At 57.0% G+C, this 18,507-nt stretch overlaps 2 protein-coding genes across 3 annotated transcripts; one reads left to right on the top strand and one right to left on the bottom strand.

Moving 5' to 3' along the window:
• Positions 1–1,537: 1,537 nt before the first annotated feature.
• On the top strand, positions 1,538–8,310 carry NAGS (N-acetylglutamate synthase). Its single transcript, XM_073325681.1, has 7 exons — positions 1,538–1,893; positions 3,388–3,662; positions 3,743–3,947; positions 4,532–4,712; positions 4,918–5,089; positions 5,728–5,910; positions 7,796–8,310. The coding sequence occupies exons 1-7, from the start codon at positions 1,588–1,590 to the stop codon at positions 7,929–7,931; spliced, it is 1,458 nt and encodes a 485-aa protein (XP_073181782.1). The 5' UTR covers positions 1,538–1,587; the 3' UTR covers positions 7,932–8,310.
• Positions 8,311–10,183: 1,873 nt separating this feature from the next.
• Positions 10,184–18,201, bottom strand: TMEM101 (transmembrane protein 101). 2 transcript variants are annotated; one of them, XM_073325684.1, is made up of 4 exons: positions 18,041–18,201; positions 15,648–15,828; positions 14,830–14,976; positions 10,184–12,084 (listed from the first exon to the last, which is right to left on the bottom strand). In XM_073325684.1, exons 1-4 carry the CDS (start codon positions 18,175–18,177, stop codon positions 11,776–11,778), a joined length of 774 nt encoding a protein of 257 aa, XP_073181785.1. In that variant the 5' UTR covers positions 18,178–18,201; the 3' UTR covers positions 10,184–11,775. The 2 variants fall into 2 exon arrangements, with proteins under 2 accessions (XP_073181785.1, XP_073181784.1); XM_073325683.1 differs by lacking the exon at positions 18,041–18,201 and adding an exon at positions 16,555–16,799.
• Between the last annotated feature and the right edge of the window lie 306 nt (positions 18,202–18,507).

Genomic DNA, 18,507 nt, shown 5'->3' with positions numbered 1-18,507 from the left:
ATTCCTGGGCTCTCTTCCTCGCTGTGGGAGAGAATAGGGTCTAGTGGTTAGAGCAGGTGGACTGGCAGCAGGACTCCTGGGCTCTGTTCCTCACTGTGGGAGAGAACAGGGTCTAGTGGTTAGAGCAGGCGGACTGGGAGCAGGACTCCTGGGCTCTGTTCCTCGCTGTGGGAGAGAATAGGGACTAGTGATTAGAGCAGGCGGACTGGGAGCAGGACTCCTGGGCTCTGTTCCTCACTTTGGGAGAGAATAGGGACTAGTGGTTAGAGCAGGCGGACTGGGAGCAGGACTCCTGGGCTCTGTTCCTTGCTGTGGGAGAGAATAGGGTCTAGTGGTCAGAGCAGGCGGACTGGGAGCAGGACTCCTGGGCTCTGTTCCTCGCTGTGGGAGAGAATAGGGACTAGTGGTTAGAGCAGGCGGACTGGGAGCAGGACTCCTGGGCTCTGTTCCTCACTTTGGGAGAGAATAGGGACTAGTGGTTAGAGCAGGCGGACTGGGAGCAGGACTCCTGGGCTCTGTTCCTTGCTGTGGGAGAGAATAGGGTCTAGTGGTCAGAGCAGGCGGACTGGGAGCAGGACTCCTGGGCTCTGTTCTTCGCTGTGGGAGAGAATAGGGACTAGTGGTTAGAGCAGGCGGACTGGGAGCAGGACTCCTGGGCTCTGTTCCTCGCTGTGGGAGAGAATAGGGTCTAGTGGTTAGAGCAGGCGGACTGGGAGCAGGATTCCTGGGCTCTGTTCCTTGCTGTGGGAGAGAACAGGGTCTAGTGGTCAGAGCAGGCGGACTGGGAGCAGGACTCCTGGGCTCTGTTCCTCGCTGTGGGAGAGAATAGGGACTAGTGGTTAGAGCAGGCGGACTGGGAGCAGGACTCCTGGGCTCTGTTCCTCGCTGTGGGAAAGAATAGGGTCTAGTGGTTAGAGCAGGCGGACTGGGAGCCCGGACTCCTGGGTTCCATTCTCCTGTTCTGCTACTGACTCCTTGCGCAGGTTACTGATTCAAGCCCAGATCCACAAAGGTATTTCGGTGCCGAGCTCCCACCCACTCATTATGGCCTTAAACCGTCATTTTCAACAGCAGCCACTGATTGGGGGGGGGGGCCCAACTGGAGAGACCTGCGGCCTGCGAACCCCACGCACACGGCTGTCATCGCAGCCCCCAGGTCGGGCACCCTCTGCCAAGCTGGCCCCAGGATTACTCTCAGGTCAGGCACCCAGTGGGCGAGGATGGCGCAGCAGCCCAGCCGGGGGTAGAAGCAGGGAAAGCGCCCGGCCAGGCTTAGCAGGTGGGAGCTGGCCCAAGCTCCGGGGGAGGGAGCCTCTGATCCCTGCAGGGAGCGGGACGTCCCAACCCGCCGAGCACCTGGCTCCGGCTCCCGGCCCGGGCCCCGCAGCACGCGCTGGGCTTGCACAAGCCGCTGTTTGCACAGCCCCGTGCCGGGCAGGGGCCAGCGCCCCGGCGGGGAGGCACCTCGGCAGCCGGCCGCTGATTTGCTTGGAGGGGCCTGGAGTGAGGGGGCGGGGACCGGGGGAGGCCCCAGGGTGTCGCCCTGGCCCGGGGCTGGCCCCACTGCAGCCTGCCCGCCGCGCCGCCATGGGCTCGCTCAGCGCCGGCTCCGCGGCGGCCTCGGCCGGCCGCCTGCTCTGCGCGCCCGTCCCGCGGGTGCTGGGCGGCCGCGGCCCCCAGCGCCTGGGCGGCCGGCGGCGGGAGAGCCCCGGGGGGCTGGCGGGCGCCCGGGTGGAGCTGGCCGGGGCCGGGGCCGTGCCCGCCCCCGTGGTGCGGCGGGACATCCAGGCCTTTCTCCGGGAGTGCGGCGGCGGCCCCAGCGAGGCGGGCCACTGGCTGGCCAAGTTCCAGGCGCTCGGCCAGGCCGGCGGCCGCCCCTTCGCCGTCATCGAGGTAAGGGGGGCGCCGGACCCACAGCTGGGCCGGACGGCCGTGGGGGGGGGGGGTAGAGCCAGGGGCACTGGACCCACGGCTGGGCCGGACGGCCGTGGGGTGGGGGGGCAGGCACAGCCGGGGACACTGGACCCACAGCTAGGTGGGGTGGGCACGGCCCAGGAGGACAGGGGGATGCAGAGTGGGAGTCGGGCATCGGACCCTGTGGGTGGGGCAAGCAGGGGACGGGTATGGCCCCAAAGCCCAGGGGGGTGCAGAGAGGGGGCAGCAGGGGTGGACGGCTGGGAGATGCTGGGGATGGGGCTGCAGAGAGGGGACACGGGGAGCTTGGAGGGACACATGGGGAGGAGCTGCAGGGCTAACTAAAAGGGGAGCCGGGATTAAAAAGGCAGCCAAGTCAAACGAGAGGCAAGGAAATAAGAGTTGGAAGCAACATGGGATTAACCTGTGGGACTCACTGCCTCAGGATATTATCGAGCAGGGGTGGGCAAGCTGTGGCCCATGGGCCGCACCTGGCCCCTCAAACCATTTAATCTGGCCCTCAGCTCCTGCCGGGGAGCGGGGTCGGGGGTTTGCCCCGCTCAACTCCCAGGAAGCAGCCGGCATGACCCCCTCCGGCTCCTACGTAGTACATGGCGGCATGGCCAGGGGGCTCTGCATGCGGCCCCGTCTGCAGGCGCCAGCCCAGATGGGCCCATTTGTCTGCTCCGGCATCACAGGGGGGAGCACATTGGGCTGTAGGGACTGATGGTCTGAGCTGGCTGATGGGCACGCAGGGTCAGAGGGGTAATGGCCCAGCCAGGCCAGCAGTGCCCAGAGTGGTCCCACCACTTCCTCCCTTCCCACCCCACCCACACCTGGGGGGCGGCAGCTGTCTTTAGCCAAGCACTGGCCAGGGAGAGGGCACAAGTCCTCGGAAACATTCAGCCCAGCTGTGGCTGATAGCAAGGGTCCAGATAAGGGCTGCTGATAACAGTCTCTGCTAGGGACAAAGGGCACCAAGCCTTACAGGGACTGGGGTGGGGATGGGTTGATGGGGGAGGGAAGGGGAGGGGGTGATAGCTGTTGTGGGGAAGGGAGGGGCAACAGCTGTAGTGGGGAGGGGCTGGGAGGGGCAACAGTTATAGTGGGGAGGGGCCGGGTAACAGCTGTCCTTGGGAGGGGAGGGTGACAGCTGTAGTGGGGGAGGGGAGAGAACAGTCTATTGGGAGAGGCAGGGAGGGGAATTTTGGGCTGCAGCAGGGCCCCAATGTCCCCAGCCACATGGCCCCCCACCCCAGGGCTCTGCACCGGCCCTGCCAGGCCCCAAGCTCACAGCCACCCAGCGCCGGCAGGCGCTCGCAGTTGCAATAGGAGCGGCTCTGCCACGGGCTAACGCGGAGCCAGGGCTGCCCATCCGGCAGCGTCCACCCCAAGGTGTTCGGGGCCCAGGGCGGCGCCCGCCCAGCCTCCTGGGGGCCCTGACACGCGGCTCCCTTGCTCTCCCGGGGGCAGGTGGATGAGGCTGTCTCCCGCTGCAAGGAGACCGTGACCAGCCTGGCCTTCAGCTTGGCCTTCCTGCAGCGCATGGACATGAAGCCCCTGCTGGTGCTGGGGCTGCCATCCCGGAGCTCCCTGAGCGACACCCTCACCTTCCGGGATGCCAAGGCGCTGCTGACCCAGAACTGCAAGGCCCTGACGGATGCCCTGCGCCAGAATGCCGCTGCGACGATGCCCTTCTTCGGGGCCGGCGCCGTCCTAGGAGCGGAGCAGTCGGCCGCCCACTCCAGGTCAGCCGCTGAGCCTGCAGCCCTGGCTCTCCGTACCCGACCGCTGGCCCCCATTAACGCCTCTCTCTCTCCGCTCCCAGCGGGATCTCCGTGGACAGCGACCTGCTGCAGTGGTGCCTGGAGATGGGGAACATCCCCATCATCTGCCCCGTCGGGGAGACCCACAGCCGCCAGTGCCTGCTGCTGGACTCCGTCGAGGTCACCACCGCCATCTCCAGGGCACTGCTGCCCACTAAGATCATCTTCCTCAACATGACCGGGGGGATCAGGAACTCTGGGCAGAAGGTGGGTAAGGGCAGCGCAGGGCCTGGCACGGGAGACGCCGGCTCATGCACCCTCTGTTGCCCGGCCATGGGTTCCCATCCCGCCACTTCCGGTGCCCTGCTTCCCTCCCACCCACCGACGTCCTCCTGCCTGCTGGCCCCCCCTGCCCGCCTTCCCTTCACCCCTCCCCAGCTCCTGGTAAGCCCCTCCCCTGCACGGGCCGGGAAGCCACGAGACGGAGCTGAGGAGCGTGGTACACGAATGGGGAGAGGCTGGAGGACAGGCACATACACATGGGGAGGGACCTTAGGGGGCCCACAGAGGCCTAAGGCTGCTGCTGGGATTTGCCTATCAGCTGGGAGACGGTCAAAGCAGCCCCCTGCACTGCACCCCTCTACTGGGCTGACCACGGCAGAGTGAGAGCCAACCTTCCCCACCATGCCCCATGCCTGCGTTAAGTGTCCTCCACGTGGGTTCAGCAGCTGGGCTGGGCCCATTCCAGGCCTTCCTGGAGGCAGCCGGCCCGGAGCAGGGGACGGGCCAGGAGGGCCTAACCCATGGAGCCATCGCCCATCTCCTTGCTGAGCCCCCTCCTGGCCGTGCAGGTGCTGGGGAACGTGAACCTGCCCGCCGACCTGGACCTAGTGACCAAAGCCCAGTGGGTGGGCCACAAGGAGCAGCAGCAGGTCAGGGTGATCGTCGACCTGCTGAGCCGCTTGCCCTACGAGGCCTCCGCCGTCATCACCTCTGCCGGCACGCTGCTCTCCGAGATCTTCAGCAACAAAGGTGCGTGTGGCCGCTGGGGCCTGCCCCTGCCCCTGCCCCGACGGGCTCAGCCCTGCCTCGCTATCTCCGGGCGGGACTGGGGAGCTGAGCTCGGCTGGAGAATTAGCACCGGCGCGGCTGGCGAATGGAGCAGGAATCAGAGCGCTGTTGCTCTGCGGGAGACCGTCCGAGTGAGCAACGCCCTCGCTCTTCCCTTTGGCTCCAGGCTCGGGGACCCTGTTCAGGAACGCCGAGCGTATGCTGCGGGCCGAGAGGCTGGAGGAGCTGGACCAGCAGCGCCTGGTCTCCTTGATCAACACCTCCTTCGGGAAGACCCTCCGAGGGGACTATCTGGCTTCCATACGGCCCAGGCTGCACTCGATCTACTTCTCAGAGGGGTAAGGAGGCCCCCTGCACGTCTGTGCTGGGCCCAGGAGCTCTAGGAGCAGGCAGGCAGAGGGCTGTTTAAGAAGGGGAGAGATCCCTAATCAGCCACTTCTAGGGGCAGCCCCTGGGGTGCAGAGTGGCCCTAGCATCTGGCTGAAGGCCGTTAGTTCTGGGGATTGTCTTGTATCCCAGAGGTCTGAAAACCTTCCCTGCCCCCCTTTCTCTGCCTGATCTGTTTAGACAGGAGACTCTTGGGGGCAGGGATTGTCTCTACCTACGGGCAGCACCTCACACCACGGGGCCAGCTAGGGCCTCTACCCTCTCATGCAGCATGAGATGGGCCTACGAAAGGCAAGTAACAGCCTTCCCGGCTGGCTCCTGTTGTAGAGTACAGACCCAAACCCCAGAGCCTCTGAACCTTGGGGCCACTCGAAAGCCAGGCACAAAGTGGTTATTTCCTGTAGTGCTTATGAGCTACTGCAAGCGGAGAGCTGGGGTAACCCTAGTCGCAGCTGCGTGGGCCCAGGGGAGTGAGGGAGGGAGAACAGAAGGTGCAAAATCTCCTCCCTACCTCTTGGAAGCCTTCCCTGCCACGCAGAGTCTGTTTGTGCCGCTCCCAGGCCCGCTCACCCTGCCCTTTGTCACCCAGCTACAACGCAGCAGCCATCATCACAAAGGAGCCGGTCCTGGGCGGCATGCCGTACTTGGACAAGTTTGTGGTCAGCTCCACCAAGAAAAGCCAAGGCTCCGGCCAGATGCTGTGGGAGTGCATACGGCAGGACCTCAGGACCCTCTTCTGGAGGTCTCGCGTCACCAACCCCATTAACCCCTGGTAAGTGGAAAGGGGAACTGAGCAGAGCAGCATTTCCATTGAGAATGCCACCCTCCTGGTGGACACCGACACAGAAGCACATCTGTTCTGGGCTCAAGTTTTAAACACACTAATGGTTCTCCTGCTATTCGAGCCCTGGGCTCCCCAGCACACAGCTCTGCCAACGCCCCACAACCCTGCCCTGCAGCCCCCTGCTATTCCAGCCCTAGGGTCCCCATACCCAGCTCTGCCAACGCCCCACAACCCTGCTCTGCAGCCCCCTGCTATTCCAGCCCTAGGGTCCCCACACCCAGCTCTGCCAATGCCCCACAACCCTGCCCTGCAGCCCCCTGCTATTCCAGCCCTAGGGTCCCCATACCCAGCTCTGCCAACACCCCACAACCCTGCCCTGCAGCCTCCTGCTATTCCAGCCCTAGGGTCCCCACACCCAGCTCTGCCAACGCCCCACAACCCTGCCCTGCAGCCTCCTGCTATTCCAGCCCTAGGGTCCCCATACCCAGCTCTGCCAACGCCCCACAACCCTGCTCTGCAGCCCCCTGCTATTCCAGCCCTAGGGTCCCCACACCCAGCTCTGCCAACGCCCCACAACCCTGCCCTGCAGCCTCCTGCTATTCCAGCCCTAGGGTCCCCACACCCAGCTCTGCCAACGCCCCACAACCCTGCCCTGCAGCCTCCTGCTATTCCAGCCCTAGGGTCCCCACACCCAGCTCTGCCAACGCCCCACAACCCTGCTCTGCAGCCCCCTGCTATTCCAGCCCTAGGGTCCCCATACCCAGCTCTGCCAACGCCCCACAACCCTGCTCTGCAGCCCCCTGCTATTCCAGCCCTAGGGTCCCCATACCCAGCTCTGCCAACGCCCCACAACCCTGCCCTGCAGCCTCCTGCTATTCCAGCCCTAGGGTCCCCACACCCAGCTCTGCCAACGCCCCACAACCCTGCCCTGCAGCCCCCTGCTATTCCAGCCCTAGGGTCCCCATACCCAGCTCTGCCAACGCCCCACAACCCTGCCCTGCAGCCCCCTGCTATTCCAGCCCTAGGGTCCCCATACCCAGCTCTGCCAACGCCCCACAACCCTGCCCTGCAGCCTCCTGCTATTCCAGCCCTAGGGTCCCCACACCCAGCTCTGCCAACGCCCCACAACCCTGCCCTGCAGCCCCCTGCTATTCCAGCCCTGGCCTCCCCACACCCAGCTCTGCCAACGCCCCACAACCCTGCTCTGCAGCCCCCTGCTATTCCAGCCCTAGGGTCCCCACACCCAGCTCTGCCAACACCCCACAACCCTGCCCTGCAGCCTCCTCCTATTCCAGCCCTGGGGTGCCCACACCCAGCTCTGCCAATGCCCCACAACCCTGCCCTGGAGCCCCCTGCTATTCCAGCCCTGGCCTCCCCACACCCAGCTCTGCCAACGCCCCACAACCCTGCCCTGCAGCCTCCTGCTATTCCAGCGCTGGGGTCCCCACACCCAGCTCTGCCAATGCCTCTCACTCCTGACTGCAACACCCCTGCTACACCAGGGCTGGGCCCTTCCACCACTCCGCTGGTCCAGCTGTACTCTGATGCAAAGCACCCCCTACTACACCAGGCCTAGGTTTCCCATGCCACCCTGCCAATGCCCCTTAACGCTGACCTGTCCCCTCCTCCCACTCACTCTGGACCTCCCCCTCTGTAAGACAGAATTACCACTACTATGCCACTTACAGAGGGGCTGCAAGGATACAATCACGGATGTCTAGGAGGGACTCAGATGCTCTGAGTGCCCAGGTAGATACAGTGGGTGGCAAGTCTGACCCAGTATTATCCCTGTAATGGTATCACCGGACGCTCCTGTTGCTCTGTGGGATACAGATATTGCTCTGGGACTAAGCGTTTGTTTTGTTTCCGTCAGGTATTTCAAGCACAGTGACGGAAGCTTCACCAACCACCAGTGGATCTTCTTCTGGTTTGGACTGTCCGACATCCGGGATTCCTATGAGCTGGTAAACCACGCAAAATCCATTCCAGACTCATTTTGCAAACCATAGGGCAATCTTACTAGGTCAGAGTGAGTGCGGAGCAGGTCGGGCTTGGGAGGAGTCAGGCTTTTGTACATCAAGACTGGATAAGAAGAAACAGAATGGCCAGCCATGCATGGAGCTGCATGGACCTTCCCAGAGAAATAATTGGCACGAAGAACCCTCTTGGCCAATTCAGCACCCAGCTTTTCCCTAATAAAGTGCTAGGGAAGCCTGCGTTGTGCAGACTGTTGCCAAGAGAAGTTAGAGCGAGGGGGTCGGGACTCTTGGGTTCAAGTCTCATCTCTGCCACTGACTCACCGTGGGAAGGTCACTTCCCCTCTCTGTGCCTCACCTTCCCGACCTATAAAATGGGACCAACAAGGCTCCATTAACGAACGTGTAAAAAGAGCAGCGACATCTTTCCTTACAATCCTGTGGAACAGTAAGTAGGAGTCACACACAAGCTTGTATTTATAGGAGCCAACAGCCTGGGTGTGGAGTTTTCCATACAATGTGTATAGCAGAAAACAGACAACAAGAGTAGCTGGAAAGCATCAACTTTTAATGTGATTTTTGGCTTCTTTTTCAAGGTGTCTCGCCTTTCTTTAGTATGATGTTAGGGTCTTATTAATTTCTCCTTAACCAGTGCCTAAGGCTACTGGGCACCAAAACTGATTGACAAATGTCAGCTGGGAACTTCAGAGCGGCCAAAGGGACACAGACACCAAACCACCAGTGAAATTCCAGCTAATGCCTCTAGCCCCTTTGAAAACCCCACATGTAAACAGGGGGTAAAATTGTCAGAAGTTGACAACTGATTTAGTTGGGGATTGGTCCTGCTTTGAGCAGGGGGTTGAACTAGATGACCTCCTGAGGTTCCTTCCAACCCTGATCTTCTATGAAGTGACAAAGGCCCATATTTGTAAAAGTATTTAGGCATTGATGCACTCAGCATTGTGACACCTAACTGATTTAGGAACCTAAACCTCATTTTAAGAGCCTAAATCCTATTGACTGTCAATGGGATTTTGGCACCTAAGTGCTTAAATCCCTTTTGAAAATGAGATGTCGGTTCCTAAATCAATTAGGTTTCACTGAGCACCGCAATGCCTAAATACTTTTCCAAATCTGGGCCTAAGTGACTTAGCAGCCTATGGCCCATTTCAAAGCCTAAGTCTTATTGTCAGGGGGATTTAGGCTCCTGAGCAACTTTTGCAAATGGAAACAGGTTCCTAAGTCCCCTGGACACTTTTGAAAATGCTACCCAGATCACAGACTTACTCGTGCAGCATCCCTGGCAGTGAAATATTTAAATGTCAAATTGCTAGATATTTGCCATGAATCTACTGTGAACTCTTGCTAGTCAGCCAGTAACGAGCAAGAGAAGTAAGTCTGAGATGATCTCTTTAAGCACTAGCATCGCCTGTGGCAGGGTTAAAGGAGAACCTGTCTGGTTAAGTGCCAGGAACCTGCAATGAACTCTTAAAATGCCAGCGCTACCCACCGTGAGCACCAGTAAGCCCGAGAGGAAATATACAGGCACTATAGCTTCAACTTGTTAGGCACAAGCTAAAAGCAACGTACATGTGAAGCGGAAGATGGGAGACGTTGTTCAGATAGGAGAGGAGCTGGGCAGCAGGACTCAAGACCTGGACTTGGTTCCCAGCTCTGCCACAGATTTCTTGCATGACTTTGGGCAAGGCAGTTCATCCTCAGTTCCCCATCTGTACAATGGGGATGACAACATGGCCGTGCCTCAGAGGGGTGGTGGAGGACAAATGAATAAGTATCTGGGAGGTACTAGGTATTCCACTGATGCCCGACACCTCTCAAAGTCAGCCTGCTTATTTAGGTGCCTAACTTTGTTAAAAAATTCTGGCCTATATGTCTCTCTTGCCACCTTAAGTAAGTTGGTGGCTTAAGTAAGATCTGACGTTCTGTCTCTGGAGTGGAAACGCAGCTGAAGTTTCCTCCGTTCACATGCCTGTGATTCGGGGGAAGACAGGAAGGATGGCCCAGTAGTTAGGGCACAAGCCTGGATTCGGAAGACTCAAGGTCTGTTACCTGCACAGCCATGGACACCAAGGGTTACTTTAGGCCTTTGAGTCTCAGTTCCCCATCCGTAACATAGGATTAATAGACATGGCTCAGCAGGGGTGTGTGGGATGAACATAGTAAAGCTTGTGAGGTGCTCAGATAACAGTAATGGGGACCAGAGAAGTACCACCTTGATTAAAGCCAAACAACGTCCGTTAAGAAATAAAACTCAAGGAATGGAGTTAAAAGCCTTTTCTCATTTAATCATCAGAAATACATGATGGGGAAAGTGGTTTAGAAAACAGGGAAGACTCAAAAGCAGGACAAAGTGGAAGGCTTGAGCTAGGCAGTTGAGACAATGCCCGTGTTTAAGAGCTCTCCTTAGGCGGGCACGGCACTGAAGCTAGAGAGATCCGGCATGCAGCTGGCCTTGCAACAAAAGACAAACCAAATCTGGTGGCAGGAGGCCCTCATGGGGCAAAGGCAGCATGTGACCTTATAACATGGAGCGTAGTCTCCGAACCTGCCCCTGACTGACAGTTACTAACCAGGGTTGTAAGACGTGGAAATGGGGGGTTGGGAACTGGACTTTTCTCCCCTTTCAAGCTTCCCTTCCTCACTCAGTCACTCCACCCCAGCACTCTGGAAATCCCACCTCTCTTAGGGGGACGGGTAGCAGCTCCCCTCTCTATGAAGCTGTTCTTTCCCCCAGGCTTTGGCAGGCAGGATTGTCCGGTTGTAAAGCAGCGTCCATCTGCTCCCTCCATTGGGCTGTGCTAGGAGACAAGCCAGTGCACAACGGATTCACGTGCATGCTCCAATGATGGACTGGAGACAGCATGGACGTATGCACACAGAGCAGGAGGAGAGGCAAAATTATTCCCTTCTCATCTCTGGAGCAGCTTCCTTCTCCCTCTCAAGAGCATTGAGGGTTGTTCCCCTTTGAAATCGCTCCTCTCCACAGCACTGCATCCTTTCGGGGAGCAGGGTTTCTTTGTAACCACATGAAATTGCTTAAGTAATGGAGTAACTAATGACTCCTTAAGGTGCCACCGGACTCCTTGTTTTTGTGGATACAGACTAATACGGCTACCCCCTGATAATGGAGTAAGGGTACTCTGGCTTGGCCACTGGCCCACTGGGTGATCTTGGGCAAGTCATGTCCCCGCTCAGTGCCTTGGTTTCCCCATCTGTACAATGGGGATAATGACATTGACCTCCTTTGTAAAGCGCTTTGAGATCTACTGATGCAAAGTGCTAAATAAGAGCTAGCTTATTATTACCGTTCTCCCCACCCACCACACACAATGATCCCCACACACCCCACTCATTGCAACCAATATGCAGAATTCACCAAAGACTATGAAGGGGCAGCGTTGAAGTCCCCCATTCAGTTCAACATTGGCTTCTTTCCAGTAACCAATCATCTGGCTCTCCAGAGGGACTCCAAAGCTTCCAGGATCCACTCCTCCTTTCAGCAGAGGAATTATGCTCCTCATACCACTCATGGAGCTAGTCTGACCCTGTGGGCAGCTGTTCTACAGTGTCCGGGAGGACCCCTCCCCTTTGCTGCTACACAGAGGCAGAAGAGTGAGGTTCTATAGGGCTGTGCTTAAAACACCTGTCAAAGTGCGATGAAGGACTAACGTGCTCGAGAAGGAGGCAGCCGCTGAGTCCCCTGGCCCGTCAGTGGGAAAAAATCAAATAGGAATTTTTTTAAAGTAGTAAAAAAAGAATAAATAATGGTGATTTTAAAAAAACCTAATCCCATCCCCTTCCCCAAACTGCAGAGCCCTCCCCCAAGCCTGTCCTATCCGCCCCCACATGTCCTATCTCAACCATCCGTGGCCAAGATGATGATAGCCCCGAAGATACCAACGTTCTGCCCGATGAGTTTCATCTGGTTCCAGAACTCGACGCGCCGGGAGTCATGCCAGTAGCCGAGGTTCCCATCAATGAACAGGATGACCAGGGGCAGGATCACCGAGAGGATCTGGGCGGCTGTGCTGATGTAATAGCCGGACAGGAATGACAGGGCCAGCACCCCATAGAGGATGAAGAGTAGCTGCAGGGTGATCTCCCCACCTAGGATGTGGTTGAGGTAAGCCAGACGATCCTCTTTGCTGTGCTGGAGGGAATAGGCCTGTAGGGTGCAGTGGAACAGTAAGCCAAGAGATAGGAGCAAATTCATATACTCTGAATATGTCTGTACTGCAGTCAGGTGACTGCAGCACAGTTAGACATATCCAAGCTAGCTTTGATCTAGCCCCGTCCAGCCAGGACCATGGGTACATATTCCAAACTCCCTCCCCACCCCGCCCAGTGGCACACATACAAAATGGGAAATGACTGCCTAGGCAGGAGTACTAGGAAAGGGATCATAGTGGATCACAAGCTAAATATGAGTCAACAGTGTAGCACTGTTGCAAAAAAAGGAAATATCATTCTGGGATGTATTAGCAGGAGTGTTGTAAGCAAGACACGAGAAGTAATTCTGCTCTACTCCACGCTGATTAGACCTCAGCTGGAGTACTGTGTCCAGTTCTGGGCGCCACATTTCAGGAAAGATGTGGAGAGATTGGAGAAAGTCCAGAAAAGAGCAACAAAAATTATTAAAGGTCTAGAAAACATGACCTATGAGGGAAGATTGAAAAAATTGGGTTTGTTTAGTCTGGAGAAGACTGAGAGGGGACATGATAACAGTTTTCAAGTATATACAAGGAGGAGGGAGAAAAATTGTTGTTCTTAGCCTCTGAGGATAGGACAAGAAGCAAGGGGCTTAAATTACAGCAAGGGCGGTTTAGGTTGGACATTAGGAAAAACTTCCTAACTGTCAGGGTGGCGAAGCACTGGAATAAATTGCCTAGGGAGGTTGTGGAATCTCCATCATTGGGGATATTTAAGAGCAGGTTGGACAAACCCCTGTCAGGGATGGTCTAGATAATACTTAGTCCTGCCTTGAGTGCAGGGGACTGGACTAGATGACCTCTCGAGGTCTCGTCCAGTTCTACGATTCTATGTTGCTGCAGCTTCACTGCTGTCGTTACTAAAGCTAGCTCAGGGATGTCTACATGTAGTGCAATCACATCTCCCAAATGCAGTGTAGATGTATCCACAGCCTTTCATCCCAAAAGGCTTTGGGGATTGTGTGCGCAATGGCAGCTGCTTAACTGCATGCACCCAATTACTACCCAGCAGTTTAGGGGTGCAGGAGACCAACTGAAACTGAAGGAAGCACAATGCAATTCATAGAGTATAGGCCAAAAGGGACCATTATGATCATCTAATCCGAGCTCCGGCATAGCATATCAGGACTTCCCGGAATTAATTCCTGCTTCAAGCCTGCTTGTGGTTGAACTAGAGTGGATCTTTTCGAAAAACAGCCAACCTCGATTTAAAAATTTTCTAGCGATGGAGAATCCTCCACAACCCTCAGCAAATTGTTCCAGTGGTTAATTACCCTCACTGTTAAAAATTCATGCCTTATTTCCAGTCTGAATTTGTCCAGCTTCAACTTCCAGAAACTGGCTCTTGTAGATCTTTGTCTGCTAGACTGAAGAGCCCATTATCAAGTGTTTGTTCCCCTTGTAGGTACTTCCAGACTGTAGTCAGGTACCCCCTTAATCTTCTCTTTGTTAAGCTAAACAGACTGAGCTCCTTGAGTCTCTCACCATCAGGCAGGTTTTCTAACCCTTTAATTCGTCTTGTGGCTCTTCTCTGACCCCTCTCCAATTTATCAACATCCTTCCTGAATTGCGGGCAACAGAACTGGGCACAGGATTCCAGCAGTGGTCACACCAGTGCCAAATACCAAGGTAAAATAACCTCCCAACTTCTACTCGAGATTTGCCAGTTTATTACTAGTCTGAATGTATCTAGCTTCAACTTCTAACCATTGGATCTCATTATAGTTTAATCATCAGCCTGGAATTGGGCCAGGAGACTAACGTTAATAGCTGACTTTTGCACAAAGCACCATGGGATCAGAATGCCAGTTTTACATCCCCTTTCTGAAAGGCGGTGGCACAGAGCCCCCTGCTGTCATGCTGGGGGTTCTGATTAAACACAGCCGCAGCAGGAAGGAATAGTGCCTGCTACTCAATCAGACAATAACCACAAAGACTAAGGGCATAACTGGTGCCAAAATACTATCTCCATTTCTCTGCCTCCTCAACCCTGCAGGGCTGTTCTTAGGGATCATGAAAGCTGATGCTCCTCCCACAGAGCCAATCCACGGCCTCTGTTTCTGTCCAGTCTGTGGCTTTCTAAACACCCCAGAATCCTTTGCAGTAGGCTGCAGGGGTGTCCAAAGGAGGTGCAGTTGGCAGCTAGTGCAAAGAATTCTAGAACCAGTGTGACACCCAAAGGCGCCTTGCTGCACCTAAATGAACAAAAGTAGGGAGTAGCAAAAAAGTCCACAGGCAGAGCAAGCAGGTCAGGGTTGGGCAGTAACCATGGCAGCTGGGGTGTTTCTCTGGCAACAGCCCCTTCTAGTCCAAGGGACACCCTAAGTGGCCACCTGTGCCCCACAGAGAATCCCCCCAGCTCTGAAGGGCCTGCCGACAAGAAAGAACAGCAACAGATGTGCAAATTGTAAATATCCATATTGCCTCTGCTAACAAGCAAAGAGGCCAGAGGCCTTGTCTGATCTCCCCCCAGTTGTGACACAAGCTGCTCCAACACCCACACTTTCCCAATTGCAGCTACAGCCACATGCAAAGTGCTAAATCCCAGTTTCTTTCTGATCACCCCACTTAGTCCCCCCGCTCTGGTGATTCCAATGCAAGCCAATGCATGCTGGCTAGCAAAGGCAGAGCTGTGCATGGAAGCCAGCTCTGAGCTAAGTCCACCGTGGCACCAGCCAGCTCCTGCCCCGCTGGGTACACACCACGCAGATGAGGTAGATGCCGAGGAAGACCTGCCCAGTGGACTGCAGGGACCTGCTCCGTGGCTTCTGACGATAGATCTCACCAGCCCCACTCGCCAAGATCAGGAACCCCCCAATGATAGCTATGGTTCGTGAGTACATCCTCACCTGCAGGGGGAATCACACAGTGTGTGTATCAGTTAGTGACTGGGAAATGAAAAGGAGCCCCATAAACTTAAAAGAAGTAAAAGAACGAGGCATTTAGATACATGAAAACAGCATCTGCAGGGGCATTACACTGGATACAGACCTCTCATCTTCACATTTCAGGGCACAAGCTGATCATCAGCTGAGGTCAGGAAGAAAGCATGTAGGCTTGTAGTTAGGTGCACTATGCAATCTCACTGAAGCAGCTGCTTTGGCCACGAGATAGCGGACTAGCAGGATCAAAATGGGGGCAGAAGTGGAGGGGAAGAAAAGGGTGATGGGGATAATTCTTGCGCTCACTGAAATAACAACATGGAGACTGAAGCCTTCTTCTATTCACAAAGCAGATGCAACCCAGGCATTAGCAGGGCTTACACCGTCCTGATCTCAAGGAGCAAGGGAGCACTTCGGTCTCTACGGCCTCTTAATTCTTTGCCCTCCCTGCTGGAAGAGCCAACAAGGAGGCTCAATGATGATGAAAGCTTCACTTGGATGTTGGGGCCTGGACTGTACACTCATTTCAGATAGGCCAAACACTCCAGAGTTACTAAGCGAGGCTGGCATGGGGACAGACGAGAGGCAGCTGCCCCCTAGCTGATCAGCCATCCAGGGAATTCCGACGAACACCTCACCTTCAACCAGTCACCGTAGTGCACATAGCCCCCGATATACGCCACGTACGTGCTGACAGCCAGCTGAAGAGCAGCTCCCAGTGCAAACCACCTGCGCTTCACCCCGAAGGACATGAAGCTGGCACACAACACCGCTGCCCCCATGTCCAAGTACAGATAAGGGACGGGGATGTCGGGTTTCCTATGGGGAGACAAGGAAGGAGCTTCAATCCAGTTGGACATTTGAGGAATCAAGTCATACCACGTAAGCAGGACAAAGCAGCCACAACCCTCCGTCCGTATGTGAGCCCAGGGTGCTCAACTGTGTTTGGGCACTGCCTTAGGGAGAACTCTGCTCTCAGGCTGGAGATATTAGAGACCTGAGCTGTCTCTCTCACATTAGCCTGTGGATAAATGTCCCACTGACAGCCCCGGACAGGGAGGTCCTGTATTTCTCCTGGAGTATGTACAGGTCAAATAGTGGCAAGGCAAGTTTCCCCACGTCACCCCATCAGCATGCCTCAACTGCAGCCTTCTCTAACAATAATATAATAATCCCATGCTCTTATATAGCTCTTTTCTTCCATAGATCTCAAAGCACTTTCCAAAGGAGATCAGTATCATTATCTCCATATTACAGAGGGGGAAACTGAAGCGCAGAGAGGAGAAACAAATCCACCCAAAAAATAAAATATAATAAGTTCTCCAGGGCAAGGTCTATTATTGTATTTGTACAGCGCCTAGCACAATAGAGGCCCATCTTGGTTGACCCATAGGCACTACCATAATAAACATGAGTAATGATGATAAGCAAAATACTCAAGGTCACCCAGCAGGCCAGTGGCAGAGCCAGGAATAGAACTCACATCTCCTGAGCCCTAGTCCAGGGATCTATCCACTAGGCAACACTGCCTTCCCTAATGCCTACCATGAATTGGAAGGGAGGCCACTCAAATTATCCAAGCTTGCTGTTCCACGTGTTCTGAAAATAAGCTCAAAGCCATTCACAGTGCCTCTCTGGGTGACCCAGCACCACACCAGTGCCATCAGAAAGGCTCCACCTCTAACTCCCCAAAGGCACATGCAGGGCTACAGGGTTTCCACTCCAGCATTAGCTGCATCTGGGTATTGCAATACAAATAGGGTGGCCACCTTTCTAATTGCTGGTAATGGGCCCTGCCCTGACTTTTTCCCCTAAGGCCCCACCCCTGCTCCACCTCTTCCCTTGAGTTCCCACCCCCTTCTCCACCTCTTCCCCCAAGGGTCCACCCCATCACACACGCCTCTCCCTTCCTTGCTGGCTGGATCCACCCCACTTTTCTCCCCACCACCACCCGGGCTCCCTCTGCTGATCCAGGGCTGGGACAGGAGCTGCTGCAGGCTAACAAGGAGCCTGCGGGCAGGTAGGAGGCAGCCCCCAGCTAAGCAGGGGCTGGGTTAATGACCAGGCACTTCCCCCCACCTCGCAGTAACTGAACTTTAGAAAACCGGGCACCTGGCAACCCTAACCAGGAAGAGTCTAGCCCCTCACATAAGCAATAGCGAAGCACCGTGAGGTAGGTACGGTAAGGAAGGATTTAGAGCCTGAGCTAGAGTCCCTGGGCTTAAGGCAGAGCCTTGATGTTCTTTTAGCACCAGCAGATGCAAGGCCATTAACCAGACCATGCCTAGGAACAGCGTGTATCCCAGCCAGCTGCTGGCCTTTCGGGGATCAATTCTCACCCTACCTTTAACCCTGCCCTTCCCCATGACCCCAATGCCCCCCTCCCCAGCTATCCTCACTCCCACCCCCATCCCGAACCCTCTCCTCCTCCCCCACCCATGACCCTGACTCCATCGATCCTAAAGTCTACGGCCTCCTCCCCACCCCCGACTCCACCTCACCCCCGACTCCTTCCCTTCTGGCTCCTCCCCACCCCTGCCCCTCCCCAACTCCTCCCCCATCCCTCCTGACTGCTCCCCTGCCCCTCCCCCTCCCCCATCCCTCCTAACTCCACCCCACCCCCGACTCCTTCCCTGCCCCTCCCCCATCCCTCCTGGCTCCTCCCCACCCCCGACTCCTTCCCTGCCCCTCCCCCATCCCTCCTGGCCCCTCCCCCATCCCTCCTAACTCCACCCCACCCCCGACTCCTTCCCTGCCCCTCCCCCATCCTTCCTGACTCCACCTCACCCCCCAACTCCTCCCCCACCCCTCCTGGCTCCTCCCCACCCCCGACTCCTTCCCTGCCCCTCCCCCATCCTTCCTGACTCCACCTCACCCCCCAACTCCTCCCCCATCCCTCCTGGCTCCTCCCCACCCCCGACTCCTTCCCTGCCCCTCCCGCATCCTTCCTGGCTCCTCCCCCACCCCCAACTCCTCCCCCATCCCTCCTGGCCCCGCCCCCATCCCGCCTGACGCCCCCGGCCCCGCCCACCTGCGGGCGTCGGCCCGCTCGGCGAAGAGCATGAGGGCGCTGAGGCAGTTCCAGAAGGGGAAGCGCGTGAGCAGCACCGAGCCGAGCTGCATCAGCAGCCGCAGCAACCGCCGCCGCCGAGCCCCGGCCGCCGCCATCTTAGTGCGGGGCAGCCCGGCCGGTCCGGCAGCGCGCTTCCGCTCGCGTCCGTGCCCACACCTGCCCGGCCGGAAACGCGCCCTGCCAGCACGGGGGTTCCGGCCACGGGAGGTTCCCCTGGGAGGTGCGGAGGTGGGCTGGAGTCGATGTCCCCCGCCCCTCCCCCCCAGCACTGCGGGACACTACAGGGCCCGACCAGGGCAAGGGCAGCCCCCTCGCCCACACCAGCCAGCTGCTTCGAGGGAGAGAGAACCCGGGAGATCTGCTCCTCCCCTCCCCCTGCTGGGAACAGAACCCAGGAGTCCTGCCTCCCACCACCTCCCGGTTCC

Source organism: Lepidochelys kempii, chromosome 27, assembly GCF_965140265.1.
Source record: "Lepidochelys kempii isolate rLepKem1 chromosome 27, rLepKem1.hap2, whole genome shotgun sequence".
Classification (NCBI taxonomy): Eukaryota; Metazoa; Chordata; order Testudines; family Cheloniidae; genus Lepidochelys; species Lepidochelys kempii.
Note: the sequence above shows the minus strand (reverse complement) of the source record. Positions and strands in the feature narration are given on the sequence as shown.

Bases quoted from the DNA above. Each gene is read 5' to 3' on its own strand.
- TMEM101 (XM_073325683.1), bottom strand. From the start codon at position 16,709: ATGTGCCTTTGGGGAGTTAGAGGTGGAGCCTTTCTGATGGCACTGGTG. The intron at 15,829-16,554 runs GTAGGCATTAGG...GTCTCCCCATAG, and splicing joins GGCCTCCCTTCCAATTCATG to GAAACCCGACATCCCCGTCC. The intron at 14,977-15,647 runs GTGAGGTGTTCG...TTCCCCCTGCAG, and splicing joins ACTACGGTGACTGGTTGAAG to GTGAGGATGTACTCACGAAC.
- NAGS (XM_073325681.1), top strand. From the start codon at position 1,588: ATGGGCTCGCTCAGCGCCGGCTCCGCGGCGGCCTCGGCCGGCCGCCTG. The intron at 1,894-3,387 runs GTAAGGGGGGCG...TCCCGGGGGCAG, and splicing joins GCCCCTTCGCCGTCATCGAG to GTGGATGAGGCTGTCTCCCG. The intron at 5,911-7,795 runs GTAAGTGGAAAG...TGTTTCCGTCAG, and splicing joins ACCAACCCCATTAACCCCTG to GTATTTCAAGCACAGTGACG.